Source organism: Cololabis saira, chromosome 22 (assembly GCF_033807715.1).
Source record: "Cololabis saira isolate AMF1-May2022 chromosome 22, fColSai1.1, whole genome shotgun sequence".
Taxonomy (NCBI): Eukaryota; Metazoa; Chordata; class Actinopteri; order Beloniformes; family Belonidae; genus Cololabis; species Cololabis saira.
In genome coordinates, this window is record NC_084608.1 from 17,468,626 (window position 1) to 17,492,756 (window position 24,131).

The 24,131-nt window shown below is 41.1% G+C and overlaps 1 protein-coding gene across 8 annotated transcripts; it reads left to right on the forward strand.

Annotated features, from left to right (window-relative positions):
• The first annotated feature begins 180 nt into the window (after positions 1-180).
• On the forward strand, positions 181-23,933 carry pde7a (phosphodiesterase 7A). Of its 8 annotated transcripts, XR_009770800.1 has the most exons (15): positions 181-1,247; positions 3,879-3,929; positions 13,874-13,934; positions 15,389-15,421; positions 16,972-17,061; positions 18,681-18,847; positions 18,955-19,018; positions 19,891-20,087; positions 20,974-21,105; positions 21,189-21,280; positions 21,412-21,556; positions 21,663-21,759; positions 21,844-21,924; positions 22,034-22,765; positions 22,946-23,933. XR_009770800.1 is itself a non-coding variant. In XM_061713300.1 (14 exons), the coding sequence occupies exons 1-14, from the start codon at positions 1,110-1,112 to the stop codon at positions 22,273-22,275; spliced, it is 1,590 nt and encodes a 529-aa protein (XP_061569284.1). In that variant the 5' UTR covers positions 181-1,109; the 3' UTR covers positions 22,276-23,933. The 8 variants fall into 8 exon arrangements, 7 of the variants coding, with proteins under 7 accessions (XP_061569284.1, XP_061569285.1, XP_061569286.1 ...); XM_061713300.1 differs by having other exon boundaries at positions 22,034-23,933; XM_061713301.1 differs by lacking the exon at positions 15,389-15,421 and having other exon boundaries at positions 182-1,247; positions 22,034-23,933.
• The last annotated feature ends 198 nt before the right edge of the window (positions 23,934-24,131 follow it).

Consider the following 24,131-nt stretch of genomic DNA (forward strand, 5'->3'; position numbering starts at 1 on the left):
CCTGGCCCCCTCAACCAATCACACGTCTCCTTTCAAACCGGTTAAGCGTGTCGTCCAATCAAATCGCAGCTCACATTCGCAGCCTCCCCCTCATTGGTTGATCGTAGACAACAGCGTTTTTTCTCCCCCTGTCGCTCCAACAGCACCATCTCTGGCAGGTGGTGAGCGCTTTAAAAGCATACATAGGCTAATGTTTAGGACCATACGCAGGTAGCTGTAGGGGGAAATACACACTTTAGGACTTTATTTTTGTGTTTTTTTTTGTTTTTGTTTTGTGGTTCATAGTGTTGCGTTGCGTGCATGCAGTTTTTTTCCCCAACAAAGCCTCTGGAGTCGCGGCTATAATGAGATAAGCGTCGGGGTTCCCCTCTCTGTTTTATACGACCAGCGGTGAATTAGACAAACTGCTCCTTCTTCATTTAGCTGCACGAAAAGACTGGGGAGGGGGGAGAAAGAGACACAGAGAGAGAGAGAGAGAAAGCCCTACATGTTGATTATGCTGAAGCCTGAATAAGGTCTCCACATCCTGGAGCCTGCTGGCTCCATCCGCCGCTGATGCGCTCCTGCCTTTTGTTTTCATATGCGGAGCCGCAAACGCCACGAAACCTAAACGAGGGGACGGGTTTTTTTCTCCCTCTCTCTCTCTCTTTCTCTCCCCCCACCTCTCTCTCTCCCTCTCTGTGTGTGTGTGCTTTTGAAAATGAGGAAGCGATTTCATAAAGACCCAGAAAATGGCAAGAAGGTCTCGTTGTCCGTGGGCCCGGATTTGAGCAAAATGAGAAGGAAAGGGGCAAATGCAAACGCGACCGCGGCGTGAAAACCGTTCCCCCACAATGACACTGGAGGCAGAAGAGACGCTGCATCGATGAGGAGCGATCTGGACAAGTTTTGGAGTCGCTCATAATGAATAGAAATACTTTACAGCTTCGTATCAGATCGTTTTCACTATATTGAAAAATATTTTCGCCTTTTTTTGGGGGTGGGTGGGGGGGGTCCTAATTCACCAGTCATTGTTTTTCGCATTGCATCTACTACTACTATAACTACTACTACTATTATTATTTTTTTTTATTTTTTATTTTTGATCCGGATCCTGCCCTGGCTGTTCAATGGAAGTATGTTATCAGCTGCCGGTGTTGCCTCTGGACAGGCCGGTTCCCAAGCATGTCCTCAGCCGCAGAGGGGCCATCAGTTTCAGCTCCAGCTCTTCTCTGTTCGGGGCTCCTGATCCCAGGCAGCTGTCACAGGTAACTCACAATGCTTTACATCCACCTCTGTGTCTTTAACCTGCTAAAACTCTGTGTTTTTTATGCTTTTGGTGATCACACAAGTCTTAAACTGTGTGATACATGAAATAATCCAGAGGAATCTTGCAGGTGGTTACTGATATTTAGGCCTAGGGCTGTTCGATTTTGCCCAAAAATAAAATCTCGATTTTTTTTCTCTCAAAATCCGATTTTCGATTACGATTACGATTATTTTGTGAATTGACAAAAGGCAAAGAAATGATTTCAAATATGCTGTTTTTTTATTGAACATTTGCCCCATCGGGCTTTAAGTGCAAACTTTGCTCTTATTAAACCAAAAATGAATGAATAAAGTGCAAAACTCTGTAAAATAAGTTGAAAAAAAGTTTTAAAAAATATAATAAAATATAAAGTTTTATCTCTGGGAAAAAAAAAATCAGCAAATCAGCACTTGCAAACATACAGTAAGTTATATTTCCAATTAAATAAAACAAGACATTTTCTAATTAAACTAAACTGGGTCTTTGCATGATAAATAATAATGCAACCCATGAAGGAGGTAGAGGTGTGTAATGTCAGTCATTACATTTGCTATTCACATTTGCAAGTTTTTTGCAAGGAACACGAGCCGGTCTAGCGCATCTGGCTTGAGGGATGCCCGGTGGCATGTTACAACGCCCCCTCCTACACTAAAGAGCCTCTCCGATGGGGCACTTGTCGCAGGTATTGAGAGGTATTTCCATCAATCATTAATATGTGTGCAGACAAGGTAAAAAAAAAAAATCGATTTTCACGTTTTAACATCGTTCTAATTACATAATCGCGATTACGATTTAAAATCGATTAATCGAACAGCCCTATTTAGGCCCCATCACAAACACACACAGCGGACCACTCACTTGCACAGAAGCCCTAACCGTATCCTTATCTCGTTGACCTAAAGCACTCACAACAAGTAATCAGCCAACTTTGTGTTTGTGTATGTTGCCCTCAGATAAAGGCTCTGCTGGTTTACACTTTAGCACCTTGGTCTTCTCCTGGGATTTGTCAGAAAGGAACCCACCGCTCTGTTATTTATGTTAACATCCATTGACACACTAGCACAACATAAAGCACTGAGTCATACTTGAACTTCCTGCTTTCTTGTAATCTCTTGAAAAATATCCCTCTGGTGAGCATTGGCTTTATTTGTTTCAGCTGCTGTGTGAAGGATAAAAGGTGGGCAGCAACAAGAGTCTTCATGCTGTGAGGTCACATTTCTGCTTGACTTTCATGCACACGGAAATACTAGCACGGCAGTGTAGTGCATTTACAATGCATTAGCCTATTGAGTCATTTTTTTGGAGCATTTATCTGATTTACTATCCATGAAACAGTTTCTCAGACTGTAAAATGTGTGCCTGCAATAGTTGCTCAGGGAGAAGTTGCTCATCAAGTCATGGGCCAAGTATATTCTTCCCCAGAGTCTTACAACTTTTTTAGGCATCCTCACTTCAGCTGCAGTGTTTTTGGTTAAAAGCAGCTGACTGTAATCTTGTGTCACATCCTCCTTGCTGCTCATGAAGAGAACAGCGTTGGATGATATCTTTAAACCATCTCTTTTCTTCCTCCTAACTATTAAGTCACTGTATTTCGTATGAGCGTCCTCTTCAACTGGATGTCCCGTAGTGTTTCGTGCTGGCCCCTGCTCCACGTAACCATCCATGTGTGTCTGCTTTGAATTTGTCACCCCTGGTCATAAGCAGGCCCTAACAAGCAGATTTTATTTTGTTTAGTACTGATGAGTTGGTCGGACCCTCTCCTGTGCGTTCATCCGTCATGATTTTAAAACTTTCAATAAGACTCGATCGTAACTCTCCGTCTCAGCTAGGAGAAGTGTAAGTGTAAGTGTCCTGGTTCCTGAAACCTGACTGTCAGAGCGAAGCCAAAGGAGAGGAAGTCTCCCTCCATGAGCAAATCTACCGCATCATGATTCAGAATTGTTCATCTGATGCATATAAACAGAAGTAGTGTAGAGTGATGGCGTCACAGTCTCTATGAAAGAACAGGTTCGTTTGCAATCAGCAGGGCAACATATAGTGTTAAAAAAAGATAAAAAAATACCTGTCAACTTTGTGGTGAACTCATATAATCATAAGTTGGCACGTGCTTCATGCACAGTGTAGAAATTGAACATAGGCAGCGAGGCAGTATTTGGGATGAGATACTTGCAGTAATTTCACTTTTCTTCAGTCTGAACTTTGGCAGATTTGCAGGAATATGCATCTGAGTATTCATCAGCGTCCCTCAGCGTGATTTTGCCCAGCATTTAGACTATCCAAATATTGTGTTCCTGCCCTTATTTCTGACCATATGGGTGCGTTTGTCCTTGGTGGCTGCTGTGTGTTTGCGCGTGGTTCCACAAGCCCCTTGTTGTGGAGGCTGGGCTGGACTGCCATTGCAGAAAGAGGCAGTTAGGCATGTGCCGGGCTCTGTGGGCAGTGGTTTGGCCCGCAGCCAGACTCACAGATGGCCGGAGTCTCAGTCTTTTTCTTTTTTTCTCTCTGGCTATCTTGTTCCACTCACTCACAAGCTCCCTCTCTTTTCTTTCTCTTTCTCTTCTATCCCCCTCCTCCACCCCTTGCCTCACAGATAACGACATTTCCTCTGGTAAACAGAGGACGAAAGAGTAGGCTTGAAGACGTGAGTGAGTCTCAGAAGAATATGTCACTCTGTGGTTGTGGAATGCTTCTCTGGCTGGGTGTAAATATGCTGCTAAAGAGGCGTTCAAAACTGCATCAAACAAATGGGCTCTCTTATCCATTACAATGCCCAATGTGTTTTTTAGTATTGACTGATTCCCAAATTGATCTGGAGGTTGAGTTAGACAGTTGTTGGAATGCTTTGAAGGATGCCAGCCACGTCTTGTGCTTCTTGAAGAATTGAAGGGTAAACGCAGGAGTCGGACGGATTTGACTGGTGCGATTTGAAAGGACCGCAGGAGCAGCAGACAAGGGACAGGACAGGACGTAGAGACCAGTCATGTGGTTCTCGCCTAAGCCATAAAATACACATGGATTTGCACAGCTTGGCATGGCTGCACACTGTTTTAGAGATGATGCCTTGTGGTTGGTGATCATAGTTTGGCACCAGTAAAACACACACACACACTCGCACAGTCACATGGTTGTGATGTGGTTATGCAGTTTACGCCTCTCCAAAATAGGAGCGAAGAAAGAGGCAGACATAAAAATGTCAATAAGCAAATGCCTTATATTGATGTGACCTGCACGGTCGCGTGCCTTTTTAGTGATAATGGGTGGAAAGCAGCTTAGATTAAAAACACTGATCTGCAATCACCTCGGTCTTTTAGTCCGCAGACGGACATACCATCAAAAGTATAATGTATACAACACTGATCCTAGATCAACCCTTTTTAAAATTTGAGATGTTTAGGAGAGATGATGATAAGCGTCTGCATTAGGGTGGATCATTTCAGTGCTTGTTCCAGCCACACCATTGATGATCCTTTGCACAGTCGGATAAGGGAATAAAGCACCACGCTTCTCTGTGGGAGTAACTTTGTTGATTTTTGAACTGCCATCAGATTGACGTTGTGTCAGGATGTGGTAAGAATACTGAAGGAGCCTTTATGACGCATTGCAAAGTGTTTTGCAACCTTTTGCAAAAACTTTAAGCACTATGCCACAAAAAGTTGTTGTTTTTTTTTGTTTGTTGCTATAGGGTAATATTCAGCATTTATTAGATAAAAACCACCCTGTCTTCCCTGCAGTGTATGAGCTCCCCATGTTTCTCTGCACGTTCTGCCCGTCTCAGTAAGGGGCCCCTCTTATCACATGACCGTGATGCTTTTTGTGCTGCAGTATCGAGTGCAGTCAGCCGTAAGAATGTGGCTCCACATGTCAACACACTGCCAGACGCATCTGCAGCTGCTTTGTCTGAATCACACATCCGTCTATATTTTATTTATTTTTCCAACCCACCTGTCTCGTTTTTAATTCATAGAGCAGACAAGTTGGTGACCTGGGTTTTGTTTTGCCCTCCTCAGAAGATTCCAAGGAAGCTCCAGGAAGCAATTAGAGCCTGGGGATGATGTTTGAGATGAAGGAAATTCCTGCACTGGGTAGACGGAATGCTGTGAGAATATGAAGCAATGCTTAGTTGATACAGTAGTTGCTAAAAGCTCATGCATACAATGCCCACTTAAAAAAGGCCCTTTATCATTTTATGATACTATAAAAACAGTACACAGGTTGCAGATATAGCTCTGCCTGACAGGCATGTAGTAGTTGCTCATTGATAAGTCTCATTGTCATTTGCTCGCTGAGGCATCGGGCCAGTTCCCCCTTCCATCCCTCCTCACAGTCCTCTTTTCAAACCAGCAGCCTTCGCTCACAATTCACTGCAGCTCGAGTGTGTCACAGCGGACAGTGTGCTCATAAAACACTCCTCCAACAGGTACACTCTATGTAGTGCTTTTGTGTATGCAACGGCTGGTTCTCAAACACACAGAGCCACTCACTCACTCCAAACCCGCTTGTGTTTATGGCTTAGCACTCAGTTACTGGAATGTGGCAACCCACACAGCAGAGTGCTGCAAGGGGTCATAACTCAGGAGGAAGCTTTCAGTTTATGAAATGGCACTGGATCCAGCTGCTTTTATCTCCAGAATTTACATGTACGCGAGCGCTGGGTTTGGTTCCTGATAACGGCAGTTTGTTGGAATACCGCTGGCGCTCGTTTGCTTAACCCCAGCTGACTTGCACGCAGCTTTGGGCCTGTTATTGATTAAACCCCATTTTAAGAACGCAATTACTCGTAAACAGCCAAGTTTTACACCTGTGTTTGAAACAAATGAGCGTAAGAATGCAGCGGAGTTCACTAGGCTGTTGAATGCTGTTCAAAGGGCACTTTTGCTGTTATTAGAATGTTAATCACAATCCTGTGATGACAGAAAAACCCACAAAACTGTTTTCATGCAAGGGTTTTATGGTTTGAACATGACTTCATTGATATCCTTTTCTTTTAAAGAAAATATATGGGAATATAGGAGTAGAAATAAAGATTTTCCATCCACCTTCACAGGCAGAATCCAACCCAGCTCCGTAAAGGTCTTTGAAGTCCATGTTTGTGAATCCTTGAGATATTATTAGTATCCACTGTGCTAAATAAAACTACAGAAAGTGATAAACACACAAGCCCTGGGGGGGATACTCACTCAGTCAAGAATTTTGTCATCAGGTCCTGACCTCAGAAACCTGAGTGGTACGACCTGAGGCAGCGAGATTAAGCTCAGATAAGACACAAAGCCATATGTAAACGAGCTTACATGCAATTGCACGAAACACAAAAAGCAGGCTGTTGCGCTCGCAGCAAATTCCAAACAAAACAGAATTTGGCTTGTTTTTGGAAAGCTGCAAGCAAACACCAACTAGGGGCAAACCGTTTGGTCAAATGCATAAAATTGTAGATTCATGACTAAAAGTGCTCGAAAGCAGAAATAGTACATAAATCTTATGTCCAATCCCATATTTTTCCATGATTTCTTTAAACAATTTATTCATCCATTATCTGCACCTGCTTCATCCAGTTCAGGTTTGTGAAGGGCTGGATCGCTTCCCAGCTGTCCCTTATTTATTTACTGCTAAACTGAAGCTGTATTTACTACAAGATCTGAAACTAAAGTGAACCTCAAAGTGGCTCAATTGGAAGCCAGCGTTCCACACTAGTTGGTAACACGACATTGCTTTCTGTTAACTGCCACATAAACTGTGCTGTTATTTAGTAAGCCAAAACGATACCCTTCTGACCTTTCTACATAGTGCTTTTCTCTGCTTTGTTTTGTTGCTGTTACTGCCACAGCTGCACTTCGTTGGGAAGACACGCAATACACAACTTTATAGTTGAAAAATGTGATATCGATATGACTTGTGCTATAGAAAAGTGTAAAGAGTCAGTCTTTTTGCTTTGTAGCTAAAATTGATGGTAAATAGGCGATGAAGACAAAAAAATAAATTGTATTGTTTCCATAACAGTAAAATGGTTTTCTTAAAAGTAAATGAATGAGTAGAAAACTGCTCCCTGCAACAGTTGCAACACCAAAAAATGTATACTTATACTAATTTAAAAGCTATTTTCATGTAAACTGTGTGAATTCATAGTTTTGAGTGTGAAATTGAGGGTAAATGCATAGAATTTGGAAAATAAGGCTACTGTTTTATTGCAATTGTTTTTGTTTTGTCTTTGCAATATTGATAATGCAGTAATGACACATTTTTTTTATTATATTGTGGAGCCCAAGTGATCTCCCTGAGATCCCTGATCTCCCCCGCCTCGGGGTCAAAAGCAGAATATTGGTGTGACAGTCCTGCCTTAAAAGTAGTGGATGTTAACTTAGAAATCTACACTGACAAAGTAAATTTGCTTTGCAGATGCGTCTAGCTACCATCTGTTGGAGCTCATTAATTATGCTCAAAAGTCATGGGGAGCTGATTAAATCACCCTATCTTTGTGGAGAGAGTCTCTGGGTGGGCCCAAACGATAACAGAGCGACAATGTAATCTGGATGTAAACAGGGTAGATGATTAGGGGTGCAATGATTAGTCAATGTTGTCGTCAAAAATAAATAATTAAAAATAGTTGTTAACAAATTTAATTATCAACTTTGTTGGCCCCAAAAAATGTCATCAGAGTGAAGCAGCTTCCTTCCTATCTCTGCTGAGAATTATGCACAATAGTGTTCAGGTGCTATTGTCACCACAAGGGTTTTTGAAAAGAGTGAGGCATCTTCCTCCTTCCTATCTCTGTTAAGAGTTGCACATGCGCAATAGAGTACAGCACCAGGTAAACAATATGGCTGCAGCCGATGCAACACCATGGCAACTGACAGCAAAGTTCATTAAAATAAGTATTTTTAAATGAAGTGTCCATCTTTCTTCTATTTTATTTTTAATTAAAACATCCTGATAGTCGACTAGATGACTAATCAGAATAATTGTTAGTTGCAGCCCTATAGATGAGCACAGCTGAGGATTAAAGGTGGTTTTTATTCAGGCCTTTTCTTTGAAAATTGAACAGAAGACTGTACTAAAATCAGTCTTTTGCCAGGTTGATGTATTTTCTATTTTGCTCACAAGCTACGGCAAAAGTTTGATTTACTCTTCTACACAAGAAGCTCTCCCATTGAATCGTTTCCGTTGCTCAGGATAAGCCACCTCATTCCTTGTTCTGATAACCACAACAAAGGATCCCTGCTGGGGCTTATTGTATGTAAACAATTATTTAAAAGAAAGTATTTAGATTATGCTGATAAGAAGAAATCTAGTTGGCTATATATTTGATGTCTTCTTCTTTCTAGAGAAATTTTAGATTTCTATTTAAACTTCTCAGGATTGGCTCGATTTGGAAAAACTGTTTGCTACTTTTAAATGCAACAAAAGTGTACGTGTCTTGACAGGCTGGTTGAACTCTTGGTTTCCACATTTTGTGGTTTTAATTCCAGTAATTTATCTACAATTAAGATATTAGTTAGTTTTACAAAATAATCTTCATAATATTTAACAGGAGGTATATTTAGAAATTTTACCAATTTTCTTACTTTTTCTGCTGTTCATCTTGACAGGTATATTAGGTGGACGATAATATTGATTGAATTTGACTGGACTAATTATAAAGTGAAGCTTTTAGTGTCTTTATGTCCCCCAAGAAGACTTGCTGTATTTCTGAAGTTGCTTCTTCAAGATTATTGTCATTATTACATCAGAGATGGATGAAAAATCATTGCTTCAGAGCTCACCGCCCAGTGACATTTCTTTCTTCACACCTCTGGTTAGCATAAGACAAATTAAAAAATATAAAAGGTCCACAAAAGAAAAAAAACACCAATTTAGTCTTCATAATACATGGGAAAATGTTGATCCTATTTAAAAAAAAAAAAAAAAAAAAAAGAAAAGATATCAGCTTCTATCTGAACTCAAATGTCACAATTTTAATCTGGTGCTTTTATGTCTCTTTATACAGAAATGGACAACAGATTCAAGTCTTGCAAACATGCATTAATCAAAGGCATGGTTGTAGTATTTATAAAAAATGACAAAGAAGTTGTCACATTTCTCTTAGAAAAACATGTATATTTTATCTCTCTTTTCTGTCATCGTCCTTTGACCTCTGGTCATCTGGCAGATCTCCATGAAGCTGGATACCTTCGCTATGACGCACCTGAGAGCGTCATTGATCAAAACATCTGAAATAGATACGCTACAACCCGTGTTTTTAGTTTGGAGGTTGAACAGCTTTAAGAGGGAAAGTCCCAGATCTCTTATAAACGTAGCTTTATCAAACAAAAAGTGAGCAAATAGTTGGAAGTTTCAGTATTTATTTGGCCCTTGGACGGCTTTTCCTGTTAAGCAGTTGTACAAAGTGTTAAGCTCTCCTTAGTTTCTTGCATAATACATTACTGTTTAGCCTTAATGAAAATGCTCTAACCCCACAAAACCACCATTTATGTAACTCAAGAGAGCTCTCTGACTTAGAGGGCAAAACATGATCTTACTTGCTAAGTGATGCAAACGTGTAAAATGCAGTGTTTTAAACAGTCGGGCAGCACCTCTTTGCCACATTTGCTTTCAAATGACTGAGATCTGCCAATTCAGAAAACAACTGCAAATTCTTTTTAACAAATGTTTATATTTCCAATAGATGGATTGTACATCCGTGACCTTGAGCTCAAGTTCTGCTTCTGACAGCCTCCATAACTCGTCGCCTAACGCTGTGAAGCGTGATTGGCAGAAACACAATGCTCGACGACATTCAAGTTCTTGCTGGACTGTGACAGAAGAACTTGGGTGAATGGTTTCGTTTGTTTATGAGCTGCGAGGTGTGGCAGGGGCGTGTGCGGTTTGGTGCCCATTTCCAGGGAAAAACAGGGCTTTCTCTCCGCGTTCACGGACACACGGAGAGAAAACGCCAACTTTTTACCAGGTTACAAGGAAAAAACCAACGCCTTGAAGAGCCAAGTGGTGGTTGCCGCCTTTTTATATGTGAGTGAGCGTATTTCCAGCTTACTCTGGCCCATAAAGTTGCTTCAGTATTTGCAGGGCTGGTCACTCTTCATTCCTGGCAGTGCAGCCGGCGTTATACAGCTCTCATGCATCTTCCAGCTAATACCACACCCTTACACATTCACACACACACATGCAGCCCAAGCATACAAGCACACAATCTATAATGCTCACACTAAACACCGGTGCCATGTGTAAACACGGAGTCCTGTTGACACTAAAATACAGCTCTGCACACTACCCACCCTGAGTCAAGCTGTTTGCTAGCTGGTAAAATATTAGCCTGGGATTGGCGGCTGTCATCGGCTTAGGGGACAGAAATTGTCAGGTGTGTATGCTTACTGTGTGAAGTAGATTCATGGTAATCCTGAAGATATGAAGTAATACCTACATTAGCTACTACTTTTGTGTTTGCATGTGCACGTATTTGTGGTGTAACCAGATGGTTGTCATTAAATAATCCCCGATTTATCAAGGCATCACTGCACTTCATTGGAGCTGAGGTTTCAGAGTTTTTTTTCTACTTGTAGAGGATTTAAATTGTATTTAATTTTTATTCAAGAAGGGATGTTAACAGAGCCTTTCAGCTAGAATTAAAAAAAGAATGAATAAGCTCAACAGACCCTTAATATTTAGTCCATCAAACAGTCAAAAGTGTGATCATTAATTGGAAAAAAAAAGGTATTCCCTGTAAGTCTTTCCTGTCAGCCTCCGTCCTCACTCTGGAATGGGTAATCCTAGACGAGGGAAGCCCCAGAAAGCAGCGTGGAGAGATGGCCTGGAGGGTGGCCTGGATGTGTAGAGTACATAGTGGGGAGAGCCAACACCTGAGCAGCTGTCTGTCGACAGAGCAAATATGCAGTTATCACAGTGGAGCCTGGACTGGGGGAGAGACGCTGCTGCAGCTGCCGCTCGCTCGGGTTATTGCTGCAGAAATGCAGTAAGTGTTTTGCTGGATTTCCTCTTATCTATATCTATAGTTTTGTGCCTCTTTCCAAGGTTTCCCCAAGGCGCTAATCATTTATTCAAATAATCCATCACCCCATATTCTATACCTGCTTGCTTCTGTTCTGGGTTGTGGGGTGGGGATGCTCACGCTCAAACCGACGGACGATTTACACTATGGCTGCAACGATTCCTCGACTAACTTGATTACAAAAAATAATCGAGGAATTTTCTCTGCGTCGAAGCCTCGTTTTAATTAAAAATTTAAATTTAAAGTTCACATTTTGCACGGATTCCTTTTAAGTGTGACTCAAAGACGGCGGGCTTTTCGTGATGTGTGTGAACAGTTTAGCTGTAGGCTACAGACGCCAGCCCGGGACCGAAAACAGTGACAGCGACGATGAGCAAACGCATCAAAGCGAGAGTAATAAGAGATGAAGAGACAGAAGATGATGAAGGTGCGGCGTCATTTTAAATTAAAAATGAAGGTCCCGGTACACAACCAAGCACTGCCGTTTAAATGTTGCACAATTTAAAGGCAGCGTTTAAGAATATTTTTTTATTTTATTAGATAAACAAACGAACAATTGTTTCCCACTTATTTTTTCCGTCTAAGGAAATGTTAAGTTTGAAGTACCAAAATATTTGATAGCTGCACCCTAATTTACAGTCACAAATTCAAGGTAACATGGAACACACCCATGCAGGAGAGGGGAAAACATGAGAACTACAAAGAGACGGGATAAAAACCAGGAACTTTCATGTTGTAAGGCAACAGTTGTCTAACCACTACACCTGCTCTTATTTAAATCATTAAATATCAGTTAAAAAAAAAAAAATGTTGGGATCATTTTTATCTCTGGCAGAAAAGGGTAGATTCTGCACTAGGTATTCAGGTCCATGACTAACTTAAAGCTTGCAGGTGGGGGACAGTGATTAAAGTCACACAATGTCCGCGTTAAATTGCCTGCTTAAGTGCGTTTTGTTGTAAAGGTTTCTGTGATAAGTTATAAATGCGTGTGAGGATGAAGAGATGCAGCCAGAACTGCTCTTCTTCCATTTTCTACATTACTACAGTGGCCAGTTCTTCCTGTACGATCAGGTGCCTGATAAGGGGAGACGGTGACGTCACTCGTGCATTTCTGAAGAGCTCAGATACGGTCTACGAGAAACAGTTGGTGCAGACACACAGACGAGAACAGAGTGTTATGGGGGAAAAAAAAAAAAAAACTGTGATGCTGGGTGTAATGGTTTTTATGTGGGTGTCTGGTTTAACTTTGATCTTCAGGAATCATTGGGAAGAAAAAATGCCAGTGGTCTGAACTGGTGTATCTGTAATATTTTTTTTTTTTTTCAATTGCTGGTACCTTTTTTAAAACCATATATATTGTGGATATATCAAAAGCAATGGAGATCTTTGTGCACTATTTGCCAGTTTAAGGCCTTAATATTTAATAAAATCCAAAACAGCCACATTAAATGTTAAATATTCATATGATTTTACTATATAAAATTGCAAGACAGCACAAATTGCCTTTTATTTATTTCAAATTATGTTTTATTAGATTAAAAAAAGTACCCTAACTACAGTATTGCCTCTGAGATTTCTTGTTTTTTAGATGTTGTAGTGTGTTGCCTTGGTGACTTGGCTCGCTCACATCCCTCCCGGTTGTGGCCCATCACAGTCCACCAAATGAGTGCAAACTTGTTTTCAGACTGGTGAAGCCCCAGAACGAGTCCTAAAACAGAATAAGCACGACTTGGATGCCCGCCTTCAGAGCTTAATAATATCTGCTCATTCTGCTCATTCTGCAGTTGCCTCGTATGTGATGGCTGAGAAGATTTGAGGGGGGAAAAAAAACAAATCTAAAACGTCCAACTCAGGATTTAGATCAGCTTTTATTAAATAAACAGCCAGCAGATGGTCAATAAGCCAGGTGGAGTTTTACTTTTGGACAAGATCTTCTTGTTATTCAGCTACCAGACATTTTAAAGTGTAAATTATAAGAGTAAACTTCTCTATTGTAACTGTCAGTTGTCAGTTCCTCCAGAGTATATTTAAATACAAATTCAAATGCATTCAAATAACATAACCAACTGACGTCAGCACAGGGAAGTTTTTTTTTTTTTTTTTTATCTATACTTTTTGATCTTTCTGCTCTTCTGACTTAACGTTTTAAGGGACGTAAACATCAGAAACAATTGTCTTGGGTGGGGTCAGATTTGGATCGGACATGATAGCCTCTATTGTGGGAATCATCGAGTGCGTTCGTGTGCGTACTTGTACGCGTGTTTGTGTCAACATTGTACATGTGTGTCCCACATGACTGATAGTGGCGCTGTATCGGGCCGGCGATACGGAGCTGGAACATGTTTATCAGTGTAACAGAAGTCTGTGCACACTCGCTAAGACTCGTTGCAGATTAGAGTCAGCAGTCGCAGTATTATGCCACCCTCTACTTGTCAAAGACTGCGTATACATTCAATTCACATTCAGATTCAAAGAAATTATGCCTGTATTTGTGTTTGGGGGAGATTAGGTAATAAAACCATCTGTATCGGGATTAAATGACAACATTAAAGTGATGCAAATCTGAAACAGTTGTTATCTTTCTTTTTTAGAGACGAGGGGCCATCTCCTATGACAGCTCTGATCAGACTGCCCTCTACATTCGTATGCTCGGTAAGTGTTTCCCTGCTCTCAGTGCATACCACCATGCAACATCAGTAAACGCACATGAACACTCTTCAGACATCAGGGTCATCCCCTCCACGATCATGTCCATTTCTTAATATGCAACGGATTAAAAAAAAACAAAACAACCAGTGAGATGAAAACTGGATTCAGAGATTATGAAGAGAAGAAGTGAGGTGCACATGTTAAATGTTCTCAATCCCCGGTCCTTTTTCTAATCATTGAATCGCAGCAGGCTTAAGACTGCGTGTATCTGAAAGAATTATGAGCCTTTGAAGTTTGGTCGGATTTGTACCAGATTTCATTTAAATCCTAAACAGAATGAAGGCTGATGTGCAGAGTTCATTTCTGTGTTCATGCCCTTGTGTCTTTGTGTACATACCGCACGCACACGCATGTGTGTGTTTGTGTTTGTGTTTCCATTTGCCCTCAGCAACTCCAAAGAGAGTAAGCAGTTTAGAAAATGGATGAGAGGATGAAGGGCTCATTGCCATGCCAGTCAGACGGAGTCAGTCGCATCCGGGAAGCAGTCAGTTTGGCCGTGGCTTCCTGATCAATAAGGTTATTGGGGATAGATGTTATTAGAGTTTGGTAAGACCCCTGAGATCTATCTACTTATGTGGATAAGCCCTTGCCTGCAGCTTTTGTCATTTAGTGCAATAGTTTTATCATTTTTATCGAGAGATGTCATTCCTTCAACATGGTTTGCATAGGTATCAATCAGTGGGGGTTGGTTTAAAGTTCATGAGGTACATTTGAGCTTTATGACTTTTGTTATTTGAGTTTCATATAACGGTTATACTTTTGTTTTATTCCCAGCTTGACCATGAGCAGGCTGCGTGTGTCTCATCACAGCAACAGAGTTTTGTTGAGCCGACTGAAGGAGCTTTAGCGCTTTAATCATTTTAGTTAGCTAAGTATGATGGCAGTCTCATACGTCACTGGCATAAACCATCTGTGTCTGTACGTTTTATAACAAATTGAGTGTGAGGAGGGGAGGGACGCTAATGCTGACGGGTTTTTGCAGGGCCAGGCTTCAGTCTGCCAACTTAATGCTGATGTGCTTTCAACTAGCAGGACTCTGAGCTTTTGCCACATCAGTTATAATGACATGACCTACATCCAACCCAGAGCGCCAGCACTAATGCACCAGGGGAAACATGGACCCTGTGACTCTTTAAAAACACACTAATCATGAACACACGTGCTTAGCCCGAGCACATGTATCGGCAGATGTGACAGATGTGTGGATACATGAGGGCAAAAACTCACTACCCAGAATTGTATGCGTTGTTTATGTAATGTTTTTTTTGTTGTTGCATGGTTTCACTCCACATTGTCAAAACTTTACAAACTGCTTTTCAAAATAATGTTTAGCAGCTTTTTGGTTTAAATTTTTATTTTCTTGTATTGTAATTCTTAGTTTTTGGTGTTTTTGATAGGAGCTTGTGTAGTATTCAAACAGCTGTTTGCAAGTAAGTAACATGCTGGTGATGGAGACCACACCTGGGTGGTTTTTGCTTTTAGACCTGATGCACAGATGGCACGATCTGAGGTGCCATGCTGGAAATTGCTGTTGCACTATTTAGCACCTTTTTTTTTATTTTTTATATATGTATATTTCCATCAAGTTTGCCTGAAACTACACACTTTCTAGCATTTTGCAGCATCATTCTGTCACTTCACCACGCTATGACACTGCTCCCGACTGCACTCTGCAACCAAGCCGGCCGCCGTCTGGGGGGGGTCCAAGAGATCCATCATTCTGCCTGACTACTAAAAACCGTCATAGATCTACTCTAAATCATTCTTCGTGGCTCTGAGTACTAATAGTAGAGCAGACTGTCCTGACATGGCATTGCATGCTCAGCTGTTCACTTCTTTGTCCGTTTCCTCTTCTGGGACGTAAAAGTGTGTGTTTGTTCCTGCACATGGATAGTACACACCAGGCCTGGGTCAAATTCTGTTTTCAAAATTGCAGCTTTTTGCTTGTTTTAGTTTGCTGGCGATACTAAAGTGATGGGTTTTACCATATTAGAGAGTTTACTACTTGTTTAGATTTATTACGGTGCTTAGTTTAAGATGGATTATTTTTTGTCACTGCCCCAAAGTACAACAAATCTGCATGAACTACAGTTTTGTTTGGATTCATTGTCTACAGCTGCCAAGAGGCAGTGAGAGCAATGTTCTCTTTAAAACACAGGATGTTTTGCTGTTGACTTTTAGATGCTCTTTCAACTTTTACAAAGCGATACTGCATTAAAGAGGAAAGATCATGCTTTTTTTTTTTTTTGCATGTAAAGTGTCTGAGAGCTCACAAAGCCCACAGTCCTCACCTGAGGGTGTAATGGTCTCCCACAGGAAACACTGCTCATAAACCGCCCTGAAACGTCTCATTTCTTCTCTACCCGAAGTTTACAACTTCACCGCGAGCTAAATTTGCATTGTTCTCAGTTTGGCACATCTTAAACAAACAACGGACAGCTCTTGCACTCCACCATTTATGAAAAACAATCTGATGCGTAGGAGCTGGCGCTGGCTTCAGGGATGGGAAGGTTTCAGATAAAAGGAGACGTGCAGTATAAGAGTATTTTAGATGCCCTTCACTGAATGAAATCAGGAACTTACAAGTGAATGCATGCTCTTTAAAAGGATTTAACGACAAATATAAAACGGGTCAAATGGCAACATGCACAGAGGCGACAAAATCCAGTTCATTAAGAACATTTAAAATAAGTAAAAATGAGTAAAAAAGAAGAAAAGGCCAAAATGGATTTGCACATTGGCTAAAACTCAACCAGTTTTAGCTGTTGTAGCGAAGTAGCTCGCATAGAGGAGGCTTGCTTGTTTTCCTGCTCATCGCCGTATGGTAAAGCCCATCCTCTCAGCACTTACAGCGGGATGGATATCAGCGTAGCCCGTTAAATCAAAAACAGCTATGTATTATTTGTTCGAGAACAGTCACACATTTTTCTCTTTGTGTCGTGTGAATCTTGAGGAAATAAGTGTCGATTTGTTTTTCTAGGAGATGTGAGAGTGAGAAGTCAGGTTGGATTTGAACCAGAACGAAGAAGCTCCCACCCGTACCATTGCATTGATTTCCGAACACTTCATAGTAAGTATGATGACTAATTACTCTTTAATGCATTCAGAGCCAGTTCAGCACAGCGTTTTTCTTCTCATAAAAGCCGTGGCCTTTGTTCATGCTGCTTCGGGTACCAGGACTTTATAAGACACAGACCTTCATTTGTAATTTTTATTTTTATTAGGATTACTTCTCATTCTTTTGAATTTATTTTGATACCTCAAAACAAAATGTGGAGTGTTGCCCATGAAGATAATGTGCGATTGCATGCGAATCAGCTCGCTGTCCATTCATCGCTATGGAAATCCCTGTAATCTCCAACAGATGTGCAAAACTCCGGTGGATTTCAGAGAGGCTGCACTTTGCCAACGTTGGATAAATGAATTAGCGACCAGGCTAACAAGCTACAAGGAAGTTGTGTATTGTGCAAAGTGCTCCATATATCTTTTTTTTTTTTACAGTATCATTATATAAAAAAACAAAAAGTGACCATTCACCAGATGGATAAAACCTCCTAATGAGCTTCTCTCTTTGTGTTGCTCCTACAGGAAGATTTTACTGTGTGCTTCCTGCAGTGTATCAAATTGAAATCCTTTCTCAATTTAATTGGATAGAAACCCATGTGTTCTTACAGGATCCTGTCACTCTGACAAATACTTAATCCAGTACAACTAAATGTTAAAATACTCCATAATAATTTGATTTATTTGATTAGTTAAAAGTAGTAAAAATTAAAAAATGCTTAACGTTAACATGCGGGGCCTGTATTGAGGGCCGGCACCCTCTACTCTTATAAAACTTTTAATTGAATCCTGGTTTTTTGCTTGAGGAGGTATGTCTTTACATCCTTTTAAGACCTCTTGAGATCATCCTGTCGCATTTCATCAGTTGTAATATAAAACATGAATTTTATTAAAAGTAGAAATCTGGTTTTAAGAGGGGAAAAATGCAACAATTTCAACTCGTCTTAAAGGGGATATGCTCAAATATGTTGCAGCCAGACTTGATGACTAAACTCAACAGCCTTTTTGATGACAATCTGACATTTTGTTCCTGTTCTGGAGATGTCGCAGATTTTTATCCACTGCTTTTTACACTGTTGCTCATTCTCCTGAAGGCTGAAGTATATCTTTGTGTCGAGCTTTTATCTAAGCTTTACGAAAAGGTGGGCGATTAAAAATGACTGCTTTTATACTCAATGAAAGGTTTATGGAAACAATCGACTGCAGAAAAGTACTTTGTGTTGACTTTTTGACCTAAAAGTAATCTTTGCCTCATATTCCAGATTGCAGTTAAAGTTTATGCAGCAACAGTGTGTGTGCGTGTGTCTATATGTATGTATGTGTGTGTGTCTCTATGTGTGTGTGTGTGTGTGCGTGTGTGCATGCGTGTGTTTTTGGGCAAAAGAGACCACTGACAAAGCATGTCTGCTGTGTGATCCCAGACGACAAGCTCCTGAGTGGGCGGCTGTGTCAGCAGCGGCTGTTTGTACACGGCTGCGTTGGTGTCGGATCCCCGCCGAGCTTGACCGAGCCAAATTATTCTCCAAGCCTAATGAGCGTCTAGGATAAACATGCCCTCAAAATGATCCTATATTTCGTTTGTCGCATCGTTTTTGTAAATTCTTTCATCTGTGTTTGTGTTCGCAGCACGACTGGGTTGTGGCGCCTCGGCTACCAGCTCTGAAAAGACTGAAAAGAGGGTTCACAGACTTCTCAGCTTCCAGAGATACCTGCACTCGTCCCGCCTGCTGCGGGGAATCCCCCAGCAGATCCCCCTCCACATCCTCGATGAAGACTACACTGGACAGGCTAGAGTAAGACGGCCACATTTAGTGAAACAACACATTAAAATGCACAGAAATGTTCCTTTTTTTAACATTTGATTTCATATTTATAACTATGTCTGCTTTCTCTCTTCTAGTGCATGCTGGAAAAAGTTGGCAACTGGAATTTTGATGTTTTCCTCTTTGATAAGTTGACAAACGGTAGGTAAGAAATGAGTGACTTGCTGTTCAGCAGCTGTTTTAAATGTCGCAACAGTTTAATTTATGCAGAAAACTCATCAACTGCGCTCTCGAGTTGAAGGGTTGCTGCTGGTGCCGACTGTTAGACGTCCCAACAGAATAAAGGTTATTCCGTGAATGAGTCGATGCGACATAACGACATATAGCTCACAGAGCAAATATTCCAAGGATCAGACCTGATGGAGTAGATAAAGTCAAGGGCTGATAAAAGTGTAGTTTTGGGGGGAGTTCCTCGTGTTGATGTAATAAGATATATATGCACATATGTCTATATTTTGATTTAGATTTTTTTTTTCTTTTTCTATAGAAACAGAAAGAGCAGGGTTAATAACCGACAAGCTAATAGCTATCAAAAAGATCAATATGTTTTAGATTGAAAACTTGCTCGCTCCAAGATCGTGGCATTTCATCAGCCTGTTTAAGTTATGCAATACGCTATATTGATGCGTTCTGTGATGGAAAAAACAACAATCATGAAACTCTGTCTTTACGTAACCAGCAGTATGATAATGGAACAATCCTTTGAGATTTGATCTGTTTTCTTTTCAAATTTGTGCTTAGAAGTTCAAGTAATTTGAGCCATCTGTGTTAGGGTTTAAAAAAACAAACTCTAAATTACTGAAGAAAATCTGTTGTGCTGTTTGTTTGCACAACTTTTTGGGCAGTCGGCCTCTCTGAGAGCCTTTACTGTGGGGGAAACGTAAACACTTGACCACATAAAGAGCTGCAGCTCTTTCTAGCAGCAGTTTATAGCCAACATGATGCGGTAATTACTCTTATGTGCATTAGAGACAACGTGAAAGGGTCTAATTCTCAAATGATTCCTGCTTTAGGCAACAGTCTGGTCACCCTGACTTTCCATCTGTTGAACCACTATGACCTGGTGGAGCTCTTCCAGCTGGATATGGTCAAACTGTGGAGGTTTCTGGTCCTGGTTCAGGAGGATTACCACAATGACAACCCGTACCACAACGCTGTCCACGCTGCAGATGTCACGCAGGCCATGCACTGCTACCTGCAGGAGCCCATGGTGAGAGAGGCCCGGATACTGGCTGTTGGGGTTTTTCTAAAACCTTCTGTGTCATCTCTTGGAAAAGGTCTTGTGTTAGTAGTCCACACTGCAAAGTTTACTGTAGTGGGAATTGTTTTTACATTCAGCTTAACCGATGAATACTAATGTGAAGATGCAGGTTTAGTCACACTAGGGCTGGGCGATATGGACCAAAAGTCATATCTCGATATTTTCTAGCTAAATGGCGATACTCGATATATATCTCGATATTTTTTCTGTGCCTTAATTGGGATTTCCCCCAAAGCATTATAGCATAGCATCTCTGTTAGCTTCATTTTTTTCTGAGGCAAACCCTTAAAAAAAACATACATCAAAATGTATAAAACAAATGAAATAAAAATAAACTGCCTGCATATATAGAATAAAAATGCTTCTTGAATAAAATAAAACAAATATCCCTTTCCTGCATAACAATTCAATAAAAATACACTGTGCAATTAATACAATGTAGACAGTAACAGGCAGACTTTTCCACTGAGGTTGACAGTTGTGCAAATAACAAAACATTTGTGCAAATCTCAAATAAAACATTCAAGTCAATTTGTCACAAAATAAGCTATATCAAAATCATTTAAAAAAAATATATATATATTTTTTTTTTAAATCGATATAAACGATATTGTCTCGTACCATATCGTGTTTGAAAATATATCGATATATATTAAAATCTCGATATATCGCCCAGCCCTAAGTCACACCTATATCCGGTCCGAGTATATCTAAGAAGATCTTTGCAACTATTGTGTGTGTTAATATGTAACTTGAAAAAGTGCAACGGGTTTACAGAAGATGTTTTGGAATATCCAGTCCTCATGATCTCTGTCTCCTGTTGTTGTGAATGCAGCTTGCAAAGTCTTTGACCTCCTTCGACATCCTCCTGGGTATCCTAGCAGCTGCCACACATGACCTGGGCCATCCTGGTGTCAACCAGCCTTTCCTCATAAAGACTGATCACTATCTAGCCAAACTCTATAAAGTAAGACAACATAATGGTCTGCTGTGGTGTATGGCATCATGGTATGTATTAAATGCAATTTTCCATTTTTTCCAAACACCCAGAATACCTCAGTTTTGGAAAACCACCACTGGAAGTCAGCAGTGGGTCTCCTCAGAGAGACTGGACTGTTCTCCCATTTGCCTCCTGAGGACAGGTAAGGAAATAAAACGCTTAAAACCGTGCTACCTGCACATTCACTCATCTCTACACAGAAACCACACACAAAGCGATCTGTCTTTGCTTTCTCCTGGTCATTTTGGTCAATTTTGTTTCATGACACATTAGTCTGAACATGGAGAGGGAATTGGGCTCCTTGATTCTGGCCACGGACATCAGCAGACAGAATGACTACCTGTCCAGGTTTCGCACGCACCTGGACAAGGACAGCCTGTGCTTGAGGAACGCCAGCCACCGTCACTTCATCCTGCAGGTCAGGCACTTCCTCTTCTCCCATTCACACAAAAAAACCCACTAAACTCCAGCATGTCAGTAAAACAGTTGGAGTCTGATTTTGGTTTTGTCTCCACCCTGTACAGATGACGCTAAAGTGTGCAGACATCTGCAACCCCTGCAGACCCTGGGAGCTGAGCAAACAGTGGAGTGAGAAAGTGACGGCGGAGTTCTTCCAACAAGGTTGTCTGTCTTCTGCTTGTTAATTTAATGTTTGGTTATTTGTGTTGCACCTTTTTTTATTTGTGGTTTCCTTTATTCATGCAGGAGATATTGAGAAGGAGCACAAGCTTGAAGTTAGCCCATTTTGTGACAGAGAGAAGAACACGGTCGGCAACATTCAGATAGGTAAGTATGGTAGGATAGACGTCTGCTGTTATTTATAGCTTCTAACTAATACTTCACCCAATCTATGTCTACTGCATCTCACCCCCCCCCCCCCCCCCCCCCCCTCCAGGCTTTATGACGTATGTGGCAGAGCCGCTGTTTGGAGAGTGGGCCCGTTTCTCCGACACACGTCTGTCCCAGACCATGTTAGGCCACATGGGGCTGAACAAAGCCAGCTGGGGCAGCTTGCTGCAGGAACAAAGCCCCATCTCCGAGGAGGCAGAGCCCGCCGCAGCCGGCACGGACACGAAAGATGTCGCCGCAGGAGGAACCAGCTCCAAAGAAATACCTCAGGGAAGCAAAGAATCCTGACACTCCTCGTGTGCCCTTTCACCTCAGCCTCCTGTACCCCTGATCCACGCGCCAGGGCTTCACCACACCGTGAGGGGACGGGTCTGCGGCCCTGCCCCACCTCACCCTAACACTTTTTTTTTTTTCGTTGCTTCGGCCTCCCATCTTGATAAACCACTGATTCTATTTAATTTATTTAATTTTTAATTCCTTTTTTTGGCATAGAGCAATACATAGATACCTCATTTGGCTACTGCTGTATTTTCTTTGATTTGCTCTTGTTCTATTTATTTGTTCCACTGTAGATTTGCCATTACTGACTAAACAAGCCACTTTTTTCTTTTTTTTTTTTTTTGGTGAACCTTAAAGGGGAAGCAGGATAAAAACTGAAAGACAATTTTTTTTTCTGGTATTTTGAAGTGCCATTTGAAAACAAAGATTTGAAGAATGATTTCAACTGAGTTGAGCTTTGACAACTGGAGTATTCAGACATGAAACCCTCCGGAGACTTGTGAGTAATGCCGTGTTGCATTGATATTGAAGATTCTTCCTCATGTAAAAACGATAACCGCAGAAAAAAAAAAAAATGTGACAAGCCCAGTCGTTCTGCTGCCTCTCTGAAGACTGTTTACACATCTGTTTGTTGTATCTTTCTTTCCTTGAACTGAACTGAATTATGTCGGCTCCACAGTTTGCCTTCGAAGCACAGATGTGAAGAACCACTTGTTTGAACTCTCATCCCACTGATGAAGCCATGAGCGGAACCTTATTCAAACACAGCAGATGCCATAAATGACTCCACCTGTGCTACCATTTGTTCTTGCACTCCAAATGATGATGTTGGACGTGCGGCTTTGTCTCCATGGCCTCTCAAAGACATCCTGTGAAGGGTATTATTAGAGAAAATCAGTCCTTTTTTCCAACGATGTTTCTGCATCATCCAGTTCTGGTTGCGCTTGGGGAGCTTCCCTTGCAGACGGGAGACTGGTCAGTCACTGCAACTGCACCTCACCTGGAACTCCACTCCATGCAATTCAACTCGCTCAGGGTTCTGCCAGTCTCTTCTTAGGAGAGGGGGAGGAGGTGACTACGGAGGATGCAAGGTTGCTTTTGTTTTGTTTTGTTGTTGGCTCAGATCAACTGAAGGAGCCTCCCACTCCATAGAATGTTTCTACAGCCACAAGAAAACTAAAGGACTGCTCGACCGATGCCTTATAACTATGCACAAACTATGCTAAGTGACCAAACCAACTCCTGTTCCCATCAAGTGCATGGTGTGCTTGTCTTTGAATGCACTGTCCAATCTCTTTGCCTTTTTGTTAAGGAACAACTCCAGCTGTTTTCTTTTTTTTTTTTTGTATGGAAACAAAATGGTCGAGTGAAAATGAACATTCCACTTCTTCGTTTGGTTCGTCTGATCCGATTCTGTATAGTGACACAGATTGTGTTGGTGTTGAAACATTTTGAACGATAACAGGTGCTTTTCTTACTTTAGCTGATTTGTATTTTGCTGTAAGTGCTGTAAGACTGTTGATAAAACTGTTTACAATTTGTTGCGACAGCCATTTTTGGGAAGACTTAAGTGTCGAGCCAGGTTTTGTAAAGGCTTTGCTGTATTGAACTTTTTGATACATGCCTGTTGCAGATAAAATTTGGATAATAAAACCTGTTGACTTTCATGAATGAGTATGCAGTGTAATACCTGAACTACGATTGATAGAAATTATGAAAATGGTAGCATGTTACACACTTCAATTCTAGTGATGGTATATGAATAATTTGGGGGACTTTTACCTTTGATTAGATTTGAGTTTTTATTGGGTTGGGTTTTTCTTCCCTTCAAGTTGATTAATTCTCATTTCTTCCCAGCAACACCA